At 38.2% G+C, this 19,124-nt stretch overlaps 1 protein-coding gene across 12 annotated transcripts; it reads right to left on the bottom strand.

The window, feature by feature from the left end:
* Positions 1-9,515: 9,515 nt before the first annotated feature.
* On the bottom strand, positions 9,516-18,467 carry gps2 (G protein pathway suppressor 2). 12 transcript variants are annotated; one of them, XM_079815533.1, is made up of 13 exons: positions 18,316-18,453; positions 17,920-17,943; positions 17,450-17,567; positions 17,159-17,268; positions 16,937-17,061; positions 15,979-16,058; positions 15,760-15,839; positions 15,413-15,587; positions 14,000-14,083; positions 11,208-11,284; positions 11,023-11,118; positions 10,812-10,895; positions 9,516-10,235 (listed from the first exon to the last, which is right to left on the bottom strand). In XM_079815533.1, the coding sequence occupies exons 2-13, from the start codon at positions 17,920-17,922 to the stop codon at positions 10,143-10,145; spliced, it is 1,125 nt and encodes a 374-aa protein (XP_079671659.1). In that variant the 5' UTR covers positions 17,923-17,943; positions 18,316-18,453; the 3' UTR covers positions 9,516-10,142. The 12 variants fall into 12 exon arrangements, with proteins under 12 accessions (XP_079671659.1, XP_079671654.1, XP_079671653.1 ...); XM_079815528.1 differs by having other exon boundaries at positions 16,949-17,061; positions 18,316-18,447; XM_079815527.1 differs by having other exon boundaries at positions 16,949-17,061; positions 17,920-17,989; positions 18,316-18,447.
* Positions 18,468-19,124: the final 657 nt, after the last annotated feature.

The following is a 19,124-nucleotide window of genomic DNA, read 5'->3' on the forward strand; positions in this document are numbered from 1 at the left end:
AAATACAGCAGTCAGAAAATAAATGATTTTAATAGACAACTCGACATTACGTTCCCACGTATTTATTTATATATATATAAAAAATAAACAAAACAAAAAAAATCTGATATGTTTACGAAAATCGATCATGTTAACTTCAAAAGGCGTGGAATCTGCTTCATGAGGAAGTTGTTTGAAAAATCTTGTTCTGTTTTAGTTCGCGCGAGCGCGCTTGGATTACAAATATTTCATTTTATTTCTAAACTCTGATATATTATAGCCTATTGGACATCTATTTGACTCTGTATTATGCAAAACTCATCTATCAATTTCTAGGCAAAGAAATAAGTTGTGATGAATAATACAGAGGGAATCGAGACATTAATGGTCATTGATTTTATTGGGTTTGAAAACTCAAGCGCGAATCTCCAGGACATGGCAGGCATCACATGAAAACCATCTGAATCTAACTGAGGTACAAACAAAAGTCACGCATTTTGTGCATACATATATAATCTTGTGTACGTCTGCAGGAATTATACCAAATAATGAGCTTCAGAGGCCTACGAAAATAACTTCACCCACATCACAGCCACATCATTTCTGTGATTGCTACCCATGAGTTATAAAAATCATACATGAAACGTCTGACCCGTCAGTTGAGTCCCCACATCACTTACATAATGGAAAAAAAGGTCTTGTTTTAATCATCACACCACTGAAAGTGGTGTTATGATGTCAACATTTCAGAAATATCATTTCATGCATTCATGAGGGAATGTTACGAGGAACAATGCTTGTACATATTACAAATGGAGCTTAGAGGCAGTTATTGTTCTGCAACTGGTGCTACTGAATAGAAGTCAACATTAACACCAGCCATCATGTTAGCATTTTGTGCTTTTATAACCCAGAGAAGAAATGAAACCATCAGAAAAAGTTAGCTTAGACGTAAGATTTAAAATGTATACTTATAATTGCAAATGAAACAGGCATCTGCATCTCCGTTGTTCTCAATGATAAAAAAAATTATTAGTCACAATGCAAATCACTTTAAGAATGTATTTTCTCAAAATAATCTAATCTTTTTGAGACAACCTATTAATTTGATATTGAGTCATTCATAATGAATGTGATTTATTTTTAAATATTTGAGTGATTAGTATTGAAATAAATAGAAAAGAGTAGAAGAAACAAAAACAGAATCCAATGTATATTTTGTATTACAGTCAACATTACCATGTTCAGCGGTAAAAAATGTTTCGAGAGCAATATTGTGTTTTAGACCAGACACAATTTACTTTGTAGCATTTGTAATAGACCCATTACAGTAAAAAGAAATAATGAAACATACATACTAATTGTTTTTATTTGCTAATAATGTTTTAATTTGAATTATGAGCAATTCATTATTATAAGTGGGTAGTGGACAAATAAGCAGTAAAAAGCTTTTTTGAAGAAAAAAATGCATATTGTTATGTAGTGTAAAATATGATGTTTGAGAAAATATAAGAGGTCACTAACTTTGTCAATTCTTTAACTGTTTTTTGAAAATTTTTACTAAAATGTGTCCTATCTACAGTGTGACATTGCAAACATTAAGAATATAGGGGCGTCGCACCAAAGGACAACAGAAACAAACAATTTTATAGTGGTTTCAAAAAAGTTAAATATTTGAACAATTCTGAGACACAATCTTACCATGTGCACGTAATGGGCTTCACAGTAAAGTGACCTTGAATGGGGTCCTTCAACTAATAAAACTTGTCAGTGGAATTGCCCGATTTAAATTAAGGATATGGTGTCACACCGGAGGACATGGTTTTCAGAGACTAAATGTATGAAGTTTCTACACTTTTAGAAATATGGATGGAAAAAAATTATTGTCATTTACTAAAATAGACACTTGTAAAATTATGCCTGAGGTCTTTATTAACATTTGTATGCTTCTCTTTTTAATTTTTAAAAGTTGTAATTTATTGAACCATGCTTGAGACTGTCAATTTAACTGTCAAGTAGGACAATTTTGAGATTTGGCTCAAAAATTAAAAAAGTTTTTATATCAACAAGACAAAGAAATGTTTAACCATTTACTACATTTTAAATGATGACAATACTAATTATGTCTGTTTTTATCTTTTGTGACAATGAAAATCCCATGTCACATCAATAACCCAAATACTATCTTTGCCTTTACATCACTCAGAACATTATTCCAACCGACATGTCTAAGTTTTCACACATCTTCGTGCTGTAATTAGTTTTTCTCCAACTAGGACAAATTACGATGATCGATATTATAAACCTATTGTGGACAAATGCAAAAAAGAAATCATTAAAATGTGTCTTTTTCCTCTAAGACAAAAAAAAAAAAAAACGAAGCTTAATGTTGTGCACGTGTGTGTGAAGGAACATTCTAGAACAGCTCTATAAAGCCACAGCTCGAAATCACCGGATTTTGATGTCTCGAAAAGACAAATCGTATATTTATACAAAATTCACAACACTGATGTTGTCTTCAATTTATTTAGTTTATAATGAGTGTCTTTCAATAAAGCAAATATATAATCACCAGGTAAACTCTTACATTTTTATCATCTTAATAGGCACTTTGCACTTTTTATAGATAAAAGACACTCAAGAAATATCATTGTAGAGAAAATGAATAATTCTTTGTGTGAATATGTTGTGTGATGTTATTTCTAGCATATATATTTCATGAATAGCAGGGACTATGTTTTTTTCCACAGTATATGAAAAAAAGATTTCTAGCTTATCCGTATTATTATTGTAAAGCATTCGATTTGTCAAAAACATCAGCATTAAATATACAAATCCAAAATTTGAATTCTTAAAGTCAAGCAAGGCTACAACAAATGATAAACCTTACGTCACATTAACATTTCCTCATTTTCTCTCCAAAAGTGTAATTCTGACATGCAGCTAACATAATAAGCATAACATTTACCAATGAAAATCCTAAATGACTGAAAAATGAACCTCATAATAAAATGTTTAAATCAAAAGGAGACGAGAGGAAATAAAAAGAAAACACTACATATTTTCTGCATACTCTTAAAATGGCTGACACATATAACAGTCTGGATAACAGTCATTTTCCATAATGCATATAAAATCATAAATGTATGACAAGTTGGTATAAGTAATGGCTCAAAATCAATATTTCGAAGATAATGCTGAGATTTGACTTCTCGTTTACATGTCTCACATCATAGTTCTAATCAAGCACATGTCACTTAGCATTTAGCAACCAGGCACCTCTGCCCAAACCGAGGATAATAATATTAAAAACAGGACGAAATGTATTCGAAATTGCATAAATACATTTTAAAGTGAACAATATTACATTAGATTTGCTCATATATAAACAACTTTGTGCAGAGCTTCTACAGGTCAGCTACCTTGTCACCCACCTGTTAAAGTTAGGAGCTTCATTCCCATAACTCGGAATAAAATTCTCAAATCCCGAATATGAAGTTGAAGGATATGTAGGTTCCATCTCGCAAATTAATCGCCGCTTAACGAAGCGTGAATATTGTTAATATTGATCAGTTTGAGACCGAAAGGCGGCTACATTAGTTTATGCAGTGAACTTATCAAATAAGAACCAAAAACGTCATGAAGGGGGGTCAAGGGACAACCAATAGTTTTTCGTATGCCTTTTTAAATATATGGATGGACCGCATACCCTCGAGAATATCCGGGAATGTATCTTGACCCTATAGCATATGTGATTACAACTTTTAATATTTCCACAAGTAAATTCGAAAACAGTGAAAATAGGACATTAAGTAAAATGTAAAGACAAAAATATATGTACTCAGATACTGTCACTTACTTGATTTATAGGAAGACAGAACTCGGAAAAAAGACAACCAAACCATAACCATCGGTACCCAGTGATGCACTATGTGCCAAAAGCCGAAGAGTCAGACCCATTCATTGGTTGCCACTGCACTTTCATTTTGACATCTAGCTTAAAAAAATGTTTTTTATCACAAGTAATACACCAGAAATTCGGTTTCTTTTGCTTTCGGCATGTAATACTTTTCTTGTTTTTCGAAAGAATCCCCATCTTCATGAGTCATGAGAGGCTTTCTCTCTCTCTCTCTCTCTCTCACCCTCCCTTCTCTCTCTCATACCGGCTCAAACTGCATTGTCAACTTCCGCCCTGCTGTCTCACCAGTGACTGGCTTGCATACAAAACCTAATTTCAGTCTCTTAAACGATGTGCCTTTAATTCCCATTCAAAAAGGATGGTGGCGATCAAATGTGCTCTTCCTCTACTGTCTTGTTTGTAATCAGTTCTCACATTTTGAAGCTCACTCATTCTCTTCCGAGCTGAATCTTCCCGCCTGTTTAGTCACATGTCATCTCTCACGTCACTGTCCTAATTTGACTAACTGACCCAGAACGAACACAACACTCCGAACGATGTGATGAACAACTGTGTTTCGTTTGGGTCTGATACAACAGCTCAAGAGGTGCTAGGCAGTTTCACTTTTCAAGTTGACAAATGTTGAATTAGCTCTGTGGTTTGGGCTTTCAGACAGATTGACAGGGAAACTGTGACCGTACAACCTTTTCAGTCGAAGGTTAGACATGAAATCTTTGTGCAAAAATACAAGGTCACTTAATTCACAGACGAATGAGTTCATTGTTATTCACTGAGCACATACAGAAAGTTAACCCAAGGGAGTGAATAAGCACTTGATGGGTTTTGTATACTTTTATTTTTTTAAGAAGCTTGGTTTATGTCATCTTCAACGTGAATCACTGGCAGTCACAATCATTTTCATTCTCACTTTGGGTTAATCTTGACGGTTTGAGACAGAGCAGTTTGAAAAGGAAAACAGCTGAGGCTAACAGTAAGTGGGCGGGCCGGAGGTGAATCAACAGCTAAATTTGTATTCACACACACACACACACAGTCACACACACACAGTCACACACACACAGTCACACACACACAGTCACACACACACACACACACACACACACACACACACACACACACACACACACACACACACACACACACACACACACACACACACACACACACACACACACACACACACACACACACACACACACACACACACACACACACACACACACACACACACACACACACACACACACACACACACACACCTCTCATTCCCGCTCTTAATCTACATGCATATACTCACATTTTTATCCCAAATATTCACTTAATTAACCATATACTCCAACATAAGCACAAAAACTCAAGACTCAATCCATTTAAAATGTTTTATGCTAATTATTTTACATGAATTAAACACACAAGTTTACTTAATATTTTCAGCTGATGTCATCTGTTAGCTGCAACCACAAAAAAGTGTTTCTCAGACCCTTTAGTAAATGTAATTACTGTAAAAGGAATGGTACGGAAAAGGAGGCAGACCAGTCCCAACCTACATGACTTCCTCCATAACTTCCTACCGAGTTTTAGCGGTTTGTAGAGGGCCATTTGGAAGACTCTGATGGCTAACCACACGTTTCCATTGAATTTTACTCACATTACTCTTCAGTGGAGCCCATAAATTGACAAAATTACAGTTTACCCTGAAAGAAACATACTGTCATTATTTACTTACCCTCATATCATTCCAAAACTGTTCTATGGAACACAAAAGACATAAAGGTTGACATGAGTGAGTGAATAATAACAATTTTCAGTTTTAGTTAAAGGGGTCATGGCATTGGATTTTTAAGGTTCACTTATAATGTTATTTGTTTTGCACAAAAAACTGAAAAAATATGAACTTAAACCCTCATTCTGACCCTCTATTTTTAAGAGGTGGCTCCTTTAAGGCGTCCTAGTAAATGGCCACTGTTATGATTGGCTAACATCATTGCATAAGAAAGTGGCTGCGTCCGAAAACTGACTTGTTGTCTCGCTGCTTTATCAGGCAATGACTTTGTAGGCAGTGTTTGCGCACAAAGGTACAACCTCACGAAACTGATTTCGGACAGACTTCTGAGGCAGCGTTAGTTTAACGATCTCCAACAAAATAGAGAGCTTTGGTGATAACTAAGCAAATATTGAATTCCTACAATAGCAATTTCTCGCTAGAAATGACATCAGAAGTGGAACACTTCGGTCATTTTTTTTTTTTTTACATTGACACAAAATTACCACCAACTGCAACTTATGCCGCGTTCCAGGCAACCCGTAACCCGTGTTTTTCCAACCTTCTACCCGTGAAAGTGGACTGGAACGGCAGTCAAACCTGTGACTTCCCACCCGTGAACTCGTACTAGATCGATGTACTCCCAGTTACGAGTTTTGACGTCACATAGCCCGCGAAGCAACAATGGCAGCCCCTACGGATGCAGTGTTTATGAAACAAATATGCAAATAACGTAAAATAAAAGGTATAACAGCTTTTCTTGCCGTCTGCGCTGTTTTTCTCCTCGGTTTCCCTCAAACAAGCAAGGAGTAAGCACCTTTGGCAATATAAATAATTGTAAATGAGCATACACCCCACACGGTCCGCCATGCTTTGTTTACATCTAACTACCACACAATTCCTTGCGCTCAGGCAGTTTGGCGTGACTTTGCCTGGAACACTACAAAGTAGTGAGTCGTGGTTTGAAGTTGTTATTTACGGGCTCAAAAACCTGCCTGGAACGCAGCATAAGAGACGCCATATTATTGTTTTAGCTCAAATGTCACAGAAAGCAGAGCACATGATTGCGGGATATCAAAGGCAGCAACATATACATTTATGCTGTCTTCAAAAATCAAGCAGATGAAGGTATCTTGGGAGACTAACACTGGATTTGGATGTGCCTTGATGCCTCCCTAAGGAAGCTTTCGGACGCAACCTACATCAACCAAAGTCCCTTTAAGGCAAGTCATTTTACTCAGCGGCCATCTTTGAAAAGCCTCTCTCGGGCAGCTATTTCAGTCAGGCACGTGTAACGGATACTACTCGACCCACTCCGAGCGGGATTCGAACCGGGGTCTCCGGCGTGGGAGGCTGGCACGCTAACAAGGACACTAAAGACCGCAGCCTCTTGAGGTTTACATGCACAGCTCTTACTGCCCTACGTTACACTCACTCCCATCCGGGTCATGGCTCCAAATGCAACAGTTCCTACGGAACCCGCTCAGAGTAGGATTTGAACCAGGGTGTTCAGCGTGGGAGGCCGGGGGAGTGAGGTTTACACGCACAGCTGGCCTACATTATACAAGTACAGCTCCTATCTCTTTGAATGGGGAAACATCAAATTCTCCAAATCTGTTCACCAAGCTTATGATTAAACTTTATATTTGAAATCACCAATAAATTCTGACAACAATGGTCTCATAAATTGTTTCTAAATGCTCAAATCATGATAATAAACTTTTTTTTCAGACTGGACCAACCAATGCACATGTTTCTATGGCAACTGGAGCTTCTAAAGGCAGCTGCAGTGACGCAATGACTTTGCCAATCAACAATTGGCTCTTTTATTTAGAAGGTGGGACTAATGCTGCCTTCACGTGCTATCGGAAATGTGATGATTCCGACTTCTGAAGTCGTGATTACGAGCGCATTGCATTCAAGTTTCAAAATGTGAGGGCGTTCATGTGCAATGTTTACCTAGAAAACTCGTATTTACAATAATTCCGAGAGCACGTGAAGGCAGCATTAGGCCCAATCCCAATTCTATTTTATACCCCTTCGCCTTCCCCTACCTGTCCTGTTCCCCTTGCCCCTTGAAACAGAGTGCCAAGGCGTAGGGGTGAAAATATTCCCCTAAGAAATGGGACACCACTACTATACCATTACACCTCATCATACCCCGTTTATTTTATTATAAAATCCTGTGACATTTAACCAGTATGAACAGCAATGAAGTGTGTAGGCTATATCTAACAGAAATCAGGCGCGAGCACGTTTAACAAATTACTCACTCCCAACAGAGTTTTGCGCTGTATTTGGACTTAATAAAATGGCGCTCGTTTTCAGTTCAAAAACATATGAGCCAGAGTTTCCTAAGATGATACATAATGATACCGAACATACAAGACTAGTGAAGCAGCTTTTTCATTGGACCAAACTGTTCTCTTTGTTTATTAACCGTTCCATTCCGTGCTGATCCGAGCCGGCCGGTACGGATGGTTTCGTTATCTACTGTGGTGCTGCGATAATGTTCATACGTTATAAGTCAAGTCAGTCGTTGCCTTGGTAACGCGAGAGTTTACAGATGATATGGATTGTAAATATCGACTGCGTTATGAAGGATGACCAGATATATATATTTTTAACTATTATTAATATGTGTTCAAATCCCGCAAATAGTGCGTTTAGCAAGCTACGGAGAAACGGCAGCCAGGCGACAAGCAAGTGATCGATCCCGAGTGGCAACACACACACATTCTTATGCAGCACGGTAGTCGGTGGAGGGAAACTCCTCATACCCCTTCGTTCGAAGTGTGGTCCTGAAAAATCTTCGTTTGAAGGGCTATCTGGCCCTTCCCCTTACCCCTACCACTCCAGCCAAAAAAGAATCGAGACACCCCTACCCCTTCACGTGAACGCGCAAAACGAAGGGGTAGGGGAAAGAGAGAGGCTAGAAATGGGATTGGGCCTTATTCTGCCAGTGTTGCACTTTCTCCCATTCAAAGTAATATGAGTGTACTGTCTTTGTACATCTAAAGTCTTGGTATCAATGCTCCCTCACTATTGCACGAGTAAGTGTTTTGAAAACATTACCCATATAAAACCGTAATTTACAGACAAAGTATTATGATTATGAAATCATTTACTTATGGTTTTTGGTGCAGATGCTGTCAGATTCAATACAGTTGGCTGCTTCATTTTTCAACAAAAGTTTCTTTGCAAACTCTCCATTACACTGTGCGTCGAAAATGCTCTGAACAAACATATCCATCCAGTGCGATTCAAGCCGCCATTAAAATAAACCATTAACTTTTTTCCGACGCTGGGATCCTTCTGAAGTCTTTACAGAAATGAGCTGTTCAAACAGTAACACAAATGTTTTCACTCTTCCATTCATCCTGTTGTCAACTGACTCAAGTGCGTGGATTATATAGATACTCAAAGCATATCTGTATACTGTGTCCAGTGTAGACACTAGCGTCAGTGATTATAATGGGCTCTATTTGCTTTTGATGTGACGCGATGCTCACATCTGTTGTCTCTATGCATACCTGCTTAAACTCAATGGAAATATGGGTAGGAGTAGGACTGACTAAAAAACGGGCATGCTTTAAAGATGACAAAGTAATACGGGGTCAATTACTGTGGAATTCCCCAGTAGTAGAGAAACATCCTATGAATAACAGATCAGTGAAGTTGTTGAACGTTCTGAGTCAGTGCTATATGAACTTAATCATCACGTTATTTACAATACCATACCAATATCACCAATATTTACTATTTAATTCTACTCAACTACATAATTATGCGACTCTTCAAAGAATAATACAGACTCCAAATAAAAAGATGACAAAAGTCAAAAGATTTTTTTTTCTACACAACTATTTATTACTATTTTAACAAGCTTTTTTTTTTTTTAAAAACAGATGAATAATAAAATTCTCATTTTAAGTGCAATTTTGTGAAATTCAGTTGGTTGGCTAAAAACATTACATTTACAATTTAAAATCATACGAAAATATTTCCCTATTCTTTGAATTGGGGAAGAGGTGCATTCATCATTGTTAATGCAAGTTATAGACGGCCCTGAGTGGGAGGTCTGGTACAGAACAGAGTTATAATCTTCTGATCTGTTTCTACATTGTTTAGTTATTTTTTAAAACCAGATTTAACTCTAGTTGCGTCACTTAATGGTGGTATTGTAATGTTACTAATGTTGGCACAGCTGTTGTCAATGTCTTCATATGAATAAAAGAAACTTTCAGACACACCCCACTGTAATATTGAAATAAATGGCATACCCTGTTGCTAAGGGAGGCCTAACAGTTGAAAAATAACAGAGAAAATGACTTGTGACAGTAATATAGTCATGTGTTCTACATGATAACACTATGATGCCAAGCGTTGTATGCTGTGTAGCTTCAATCCAAAAGGCTCCAAAGTGTAAGTGGTGAATCTGTTCTTCCACCCGAACATTCTGCTTTAGACTGAAATGAATAGTTATTTGCCATGGTGGTAAAATCTCTGCCCTGATTGGCTGTGAGAGAGGTAGGTGTGGCGAGGGGTTGGTTGAGAAGAGCTTTGAAATGAAGCCTGTATGACAGAATGAGAAAAAAATAAATGTCACTTTCCTTATAAAGATCTTAATCAGACACTAAATTATTAAAGCCCATTGAATCTTGAAAGCCACTTGAATCTTTTTATCAATTAAAATAAAATATACACACTACCGTTCAAAAGTTGGAGTTGGTACGAGTATCTTATGCTCACAAAGGCTTTTTGCGTTTTGTGAAATATTAAATTTGAATTTAAAATTTGGCAAAGCAGAATTTTCAGCATTATTACAGTCACATGATCCTTCAGAAATAATTCTAATATGCTGATCCATTTTGAAAACAGTTGTGCTGCTTAATATTTTTGTGTGGAAACCATGATATACCTTTTCAGGATTCTTTGATTAATAGAAAGTTCAAAGGAACAGCATTTATTTAAAACAGAAATCTATATATATCAAATGTAAGTCTTTACGGTAACTTTTGATCAATTTAGTGCATCCCTGCTGAATAAATTTTTTTTATTATACTGATTCCAAACTTTTGAACAGTAGTCTATAAATGCACATGCATATGGTATAACTAAAACAGTATACTTAGTTTGGAGAGTACTCACTGCATGTGCTTGTTGTGAGGGCGTTCCATGCGTGAATGCACCTGGGGAAGCTGGCCTTGGTGGATGTGCATATGGTAAGCCAGACTGTCCAAAGAACAACGGGAGCAATGAAATTCAACTATTTAAGGGTAAAAGGATGAATATCTGCAATAATGCAGAACATTGCAAGGCTGTGCTAATAGAGATTGAATTAATTGGTTTTGGCTCTGACCTTGCCAGGAGGGATCTGGACAGCAATAGTGGGAGTGGGCAGCAAACCTGCAGCACTGACATGTAGAGCCTGTGGATGCATGGGCCTCAGTGGACTCTGGAAACACAAATATGAGTCATTTATTTACACAGACCCTGCTTTTCTAGTTTTTTAGTGAGTGTACTTCCTGACCAACCCCTACTTACAGAGTCTGTGAAGCCGGACTGCTGGTTGGCATGTTCCAGCTGTTTTTGCAGGGGAATCCCAGCACTGGGGATGTAACCTGGAGAGAAAGATGGAATACAGAAAGTGTTAAGGTGTCTGCCAAAAAGAAGATGGTGGAAATTTTAACATTTGTGTGTCAAAGGCCCTGTTCCAAAACTCACTGAGCTGCCTATCAGTAAAAAAATAGTATTTCAGTATGATAAAAAAAGAAAGGAATAGAAATTGATACTTCTATTCAGCAAGAATGCATTCAATTGATCAAAAGACACAGTGAAGATATTTATAATGTTACAAAAGATTTATATTTCAAATAAAAGCTGTTTTTTAAACTTTCCGTTCATCCTGAAATAGAAAGTTTATGCAAAAATATGAATGTTGAATGATTATTTTTTTAATGCAATGTTTCTTAAGCACCAAATCAGCATATTAGAATGATTTTTAGAAGGATCATGTGACACTAAAGACTGCAGTAGGGGCTGCAGAAAATTCAACTTTGCCATCAAAGGAAGAAAATACATTATAAAAATATAGCTGCAAGCAGCAATAACGGGCCCAAGCCCCGGTGCCACTGCCTCCCAGGTGGCTTTAGACGCAACTGTGCATGACGGGAAATATGCATTTAAAGCAGGTAAATGTCAAATTCGTTTGAATACGCCACATTTACTGCAGCCAGCTGGTACGAATATGCCACATCCATGAGATCATTGTTTTAAATCTGTAGCACTGAGATTTTGTTTAATATAAAGTGCGTTACAAATAAAATGTATTATTATTATTTAAATTCAGATGAATTTCATGTCATAGGTCACTTTGAAATGAGTGCAAAATTATCTTTAGCAGCAGAATTTTTTTTTAAAGTACAGAAGTCCAGTATATATCTCAAGGTATTTTTATTAACCTAAATATTAAGCTAATTACATAAAACAATATTGTTAGTGCCCTACAAATTAACTGGTTGTATGCTTTTAATGTTTTTGTCATTCAAACGTATAAAAAGGCAAGGCCTAAGAGATTTCTTATCCTTTGATGCAATAATCTCTCCTTGAATGTCAACAAGACAAAAGAGATAATTGTTGACTTTAGGTGCACCAAAACTCCACATCATCCCGTATCCATCAAAGGCACGAAGTTGAAACAACACAGAACTTCAAATTTCTGGGCTTGCACATATCCAGTGACCTCACATGGTCATTGAGCACCTCCTCCTTAGTAAAGAAGGCCCAACAACGTCTGTATTTTCTAAGAAGGCTGAAGAGAGCAGGCATGACCTCCTCTATCCTCACTGCTTTCTAGAGATGTGTCATTAGGAGTGTATTAACCAGTTGTATGGTATGGAAACTGACAGGAAAGCCCTATAGTGGGTAGTGAAGATGGCATAGCGTTACACCCAAAAACAGTTTATTCCTGCAAGCAGTCAGACTGAAACACTTGTCTGAATGTACCTAACCACCCCATGCCCCGCCAAATGCCCCGCCAAAAGACTGTGACCATATCCCATTATAATTTTCTTTTAAATACCAACCATTACTCTACCTCACCAAAAACTTCATTTTTTTATTTTACATACCTATGTACAATACTGTAAAATATATATAAAAATGTATTACCAATAAATAATGTATATATTGCTTAATTTTACAATTTTAAGATTTACTAATCTTTCTTTGTGTAACTATTGTCTACATTAACTGTTGTCTTTTCTTAGTCCTTGTGAATGTGTGTTACAGTGCTAAAAATGACAAAGTTGACTTTGATCAATGTGAACAAACACAGCTGAAGTTTCATCAAAATCAGTCAATGTATGCAGAAGTTATAAAACTCCCCGTTTCCTTTTTTGCCATAAACCTGTTTTTTTTTTTTTGCGTTTTTTTTTTAACAACCCTAAATAGCTACTTTCCGGATGAGCAGAGCATGAGTGCAGAATTTGTTTGGCCTGATGAGATCTATATGTGTACCCAGTTTCATACATACACTATATTGCCAAAAGTATTGGGACACCCCTCCAAATTGCATTGGAGCTGAAACTGAAGAGAATGAACAACAGTCGGTATAACGGTAACGCTTTGCTAGCTGGTTAATAAACTCAACCAAACGCATCTTATATGAGATTAATCAGATATAGACAACATAAAAGTAATCTTACAACTTGCATCTGCACAAAAGGACGCGAATGCGCACGTGAACTTGACTGCCGTCTGATGTAACTCTCGTTGTAGATTTCCTTTAACAGCGCGCTGATACATGGGGAACTAAAGCTCAGAGAATTTACAACATTCTATCACAATCTTGTTTTCATTATAATGCTATGTATCTGACACATCTTGCACTTAACTGTGTATATCATGATCAAAGTGATTCCAGACATCACTGCAGTGCGCACTTTCAAATCCAGTTTCACTTTATTTCGCCGGTCTGGACGCATGCTGTCTAACGCCAACCAATTAGACCCCAGGTACCACCCAAAACGCCGCAATAACCAATCAAAAAAAAGAGACAAATATATTTTTTAAAGTCAGGACGATCATCGTTTTCATGATCGATCGTTGCTGTCACATTCGAGTACTCTTGCCCATCCCTAAATGGGATGACATTAAAGTTGATGTGCATGTAAAGGTGGGCGTCCCTAAACTTTTAGCAATATAGTGTATATGTGCTAGTAAGCAAGATTTCAGATTGCACCCCCCCCCCCATATCACCACACAAATATTTAAATAATACTATACTATTTCAGTGTAAAAGTATACAATAGAGAAATTAAGTCATTCACACACACCTGGCTGAGAGGTGAAGTGACTGTGGACAGCATAGCCCTGCTGCTGATGGGGCAGATACTGCATGGCCTGGAAAGCTGATGCCCCTGGAAACAGAAAAAGATAACATCACAACAACACATCACAAATTTACACCATGGTCAAGAACACAACAAGAAAAAGATGATAAGAACCTTTGAATGAACGAATTATGCATTTTTATACAGCGTATTTTTAGATACTCCTGTACAGTCAAAGCACTTTACAATGGGATGAGGGGTCTCCCCTCAACCACCACTAGTGTGCAACAGCCACAGTGCAACAGCCACACACCAGCCATAAGTGGAGAGGAGAGTGAGAGAGATAATTCAATCGAAGGGGATTATTGGAAGGCCATGCTTGATAAGAGCCAATGGAGGGAATTTGGCCAGGACACCGGGGTTACACCCCTACTCTTCATAAGTGCCATTGGATTTTTTTTTATGACAACAGAGAGTCAGGACCATCCGAATCACGGATGAGTCTTTGGTCTTAAGCCCTGCTCACACCGCCAGTGACTTTGTCGCTGCATGTCGCTAGTCTCTGTACTGTGAAGACGCTCGTGGGTGTTCCCAGTGCTGTTTCTCTTATGTTATTGGTACACTGCACGTCTGGCCATATCTTTAGAAAATGCAATCACAAATTAAATATATAAAATTAAGATATTCTGATTTGACGAGGCATTAGACTAGAAGCAATTAGAAGTAGCATTCTGCTGTTTGACAGTGTTGTTATATAAACTATAACAGTGTATATTCTTTACTTTCATAAAATGTTCTATATGACTTTCTTTTCCACGCATCATTTTATTATATTCATATGGAGCCCCGCACATGATTAGTAGGCTAAATTGTGTGATTTACTGCAATTCGTTGCCTCGATTTGCTAAATTGTGGTCATGGCTTATAAATCGAAGGAACGAATTAGTAAATCGTGTGGACGATTGATCAAATCGAGGGGACAAAATAGTAAATTGTGCGCATGATTTATAAATCGAGGGAATGAATTAGTAAATCATGCGCACAATTTACTTCATTTTTCTTGCATGTCATGTGCGGGGCTCCGTATCATCAAATCATATAAAACAGTGAAAACGCTCAGGAACTCCTGTCCTGTCTTGCCTACACTCGAGACGGTGACGTGAGCTCCACTGACATTCTTCACTCTTATTGGTTGTCACTTACGAAATTTGCTGCTCATTTGCATAACGTTTCTAAACTTTTGTCGGGTGTCTCGCATTGCTTGACCCGCCTACATTTTGTCACCAGCTCTCCATTTAAAATTAATGGGATCATGTTGCTTTGTTGCTGCCGGCGTGAACAGGGCCTTACAAGTAAATAATCACACATACCCATATCTCCAAACATAAGCACTGGGGGAAAATTAAAACAAGGTACCTCTAAGTTGTGAACCACTGGCATAGTTGGCTGGGACTGGCTGACTGGAGGCAAAAGGTGATGTATGCTGTGGCTGGGTGACTCCATACGGGCTGTGACTCGGCTGTCCCCCGGAGTACTGGCCATGTTCTGTCCCACCTGCACTAAATCCCGCCTGAGACTGGTAATGACGCGCCTGGGATGGTGGCAAGCAGCCAATAACATTTTCAATTAACATAGGCACAGACACCAAAACATCCAAAACACTGTGAGTAGTAACTTAACCAGGTGTCCCGCACCATTAAAAAGTGTTGCCGTCCATGTTTTAAACACATATAGATTGATTTACAATAAACTGTCACACTCACAGGAATGACTGGAGACTGGAAGAGCTGTTTACTACGTTCCCCAAGAAGAGCACCTGGGCGCCCATGACTCGACTGACCCGCTGATAGAAAACAAGTGATGGAACAAAATTAAGTCATTATTGTAGGGTAATTCTAACAAAAAAAACCAAAAAAGTCTAAATGACATTCACAACGTTATACTTCTTTGACAAATGACTGAAAATGACAAATAGTGGTCACCTTGCATGCTAATAAGGTGCTGTCCAGGGTGGATGGCCATGTTTGGCTGGTATGTTGCTGAAGTCAGAGTTGTCATGTCACTGTAAACATAAAAAAGAATTTGAGTTATAAACTGAATAGTCTCAGCCTCAGACGTCACGCCCACGGACCGTTGGCTGAATGTCTGATACATATGACACATTTCTCTGGAAACACTTCAGGAGCTGGTTGAATTCTACAGGATGTCCGCGAGACGTGTGTGTTGCGTTCTTTAACGGTCCGCCTGGAAACAAATGCTGTGACGCCAAACCACCTCGTGGAAGAAGACCGCCGTCGTGTTTAAAACTGTGACAATGAGTACTTACCAGGATCAACTAAACGCTGGAATTTCAAAAGTCTGTGAAGTTCACGGCTCCATTGTTGCTGTAAACTTGCAGAACGTTCTTGAATAAATTATTTATAGATGCACCCCGGTCGGTTATTGCAAGGACACCGACTTTATATTCTCACGCCCCTAAACATGACGCAGAACAAAACGAACTGTGATTGGCTGCGCTACATGTCAGTCAAGCGTCCTCTTGGGCGGTACTTGACCTGCTGTCAGTCTGAAGGTCTGGCTACGCAAGACTATAAACTGAATAACAGACGTGCCATTTGCAAAATCAGACCTTTTTTGGATATTAATGTTTTTCTTTTTGTGGGGAATTTTGCCTTTTTTTTTCAGTAGACATTATTTCAGTCTTTAGTGTCACATGATCCTTCTGAAATCATTTTAATATGCTGATTTGGAATTCATATTTTTCTTATTAATGTTTCATATTTTTGTGGAAACCTCAAGATAATTTTTCCCCCAAGGATTCTTTGATAAATTTCAAAAGTACAGCATTTATTTGATATATAAAATTACTATCACTTTTGATCAGTTTAATGCAACCTTGCTGAATAAAAGTCTTATTTTTTTCTTTTTAAAACAACTTACTCTTTCCCGTACCTCTGTTCTTTCCGTCGTCGTTTCTCTTCCTCATGTAGGACTTTCTTCAGCTGTAGGAAAAGCTGGTGTTTCTCCTCTTGAAGACCCTGTAGTTTCACTCCCATCTTCATAATCTGAAGACGGATAAAGAGAGTAAAAAGATTGGTCGGGATTGCATGCAACTTTTGTAAATAATAAAAGTTTTAGAATGCAGCAATCATACAGACTTACCTGCTCTTTAGTTTCCTCTAAGGACATCCTCTCCTCCATCTCTTTCTTCCTCTTCCGCTCTTCCTCTTCTTTTAGTTTCTGCTCCATCATTTTGTCAACCTCTTCCTCCTCTGAGATAAACAATTGACAATTGATCACAAAGTTATTTTAAAAATGACTTCAAAAGTAGCTACATGCACATCACCAACAACCCGATAATTCACACAAAACATCGGAAAGCAACATGAATGTGGAATTTTCATTTTTTTTTTTTGTAGTAAAATAATATAATCAGGAGATTCCAGGGCTCACCTTGCCTCTTCCGTTCCCTCTCTCTCATAATGTGCTTGTGTAAGGCACGTGCCATGGCATTAGACAGTTTGGGCCTCTCCAGAAGAGCCGGCATGATGGTAGGGATTGGTGGTGCCAGCTTGAGTAGAGTTGTCAGGTAAAAAAAAATGTTACACATGGATCATGAAACATAAATATCAGCATCACCATTTTCTAATGAATCTACTACTTCTACATCTACTAATGAGTCCATTAATATTAAATTCAGATGCAAGTGGCATTACCAAATCAAGAATAGTGAAGAGTGAGGAACAATTAAAGAACTGAAAATCATTTTACCTTGTTAAATGGCAATATTGAAAACATAACAGAACCAATAACATTATTATTATTTCTTTGCAGCACAATTCAGGATGACACATCACAAACACAAACTAAGGCAGCTGTCAAAAAGTTGACAAGCCTTGCTTACGTTGCATAAACCAACTTACCATATCAATTCTAACAACCAAAGACTACGAGTTAGAGCAAAATATAAACAGAAGAAAGAGCTGTGGTAATCTGAGAAGCAATATAATGCAGTAAATGAGCAAACTCCCTGCACCGGGTTAGCTCTATGACTTGACAAGCTAGCTGGCTATGCTTGCAGTAACCTGAATGTTTTCACGGGCTCAGGCAATCTCAGTTAATTTGTCCAAGAAAATCACCTTTCATAAAGCATGATTTCTTAAAGCATGAATATTTTATATTTCCAGTGCGTTGCATTAACACCTGACCATTAGGCTAGCAGGCTAACGGCTCAAGTGACAGCTTAGGCAGCTAGCTTGCAAAATCAGCGAACTAAATAACTCTTGCAGTGAAATTCGTGGAATCTTCATGTAACGCACTTTTGTCCGTTTCTGAGATTAAAAGTACGCTGAGCTTGTCTGAAGGCTTTCCTTAACGAAAAATAAACAAGTATATCAGTAGTTAACCAAAATAAAAACGACAGGAAACCCAGTTTGTCGCACTTCCGCTGTGGGTGTGATTTGATGACGGCAAGCAAGTGTCAGTGAGCAGAAGTGAAGAGGCTGCTCACTGCAGAGCCATGAGTGGAGCGTCAAATCCAGCTCCCCCTCTCTGGACGTACATCTCCCCTCCTCCCTAGATGTAATTTGGGCGTAATGGGTGGAGAATAAGGTCCAACCAAACCCTAACCCTCTATCCCTCCACCCATTAGATCCACAGAGGTGGAGCTGGACGTGGGTGCGTCTCAATCAGCTCCCTAGTTCAGTAGTCAGGGGGGCACTGATCAGGGAATCAGAGTCAATGGGCTGACTCCCTGATCACTGCCCTGACTACTGTACTAGGGAGCTGATTGAGACGCACCCACGTCCAGCTCCACCTCTGTGGATCTAATGAGTCTCACCCTAGGACTAGATCAACCTCAAAAAAAAATAAATAAAAAAAAATAAAACCTCGAACCCATGACGTCCAGAGAGCGGGAACTGGACGTCATTTGGCTCTGCAGTGAGCACCAACTTGGAAATGAAACGAACGGCAAGTTTTCAATATGCCCAGCTTTTTAAAAAAATGGGTTATTTTCACTTATGACATGTCTAATAAGGAATATAATTTAATTGTTCTGCTACTTCTATGAACTACATTTCGTATACATAAATGTATACATGTGGAAATCAAATAAAAACACACACAT

Source organism: Gobio gobio, assembly GCF_949357685.1.
Source record: "Gobio gobio genome assembly, chromosome: 4".
NCBI classification, from domain to species: Eukaryota; Metazoa; Chordata; class Actinopteri; order Cypriniformes; family Gobionidae; genus Gobio; species Gobio gobio.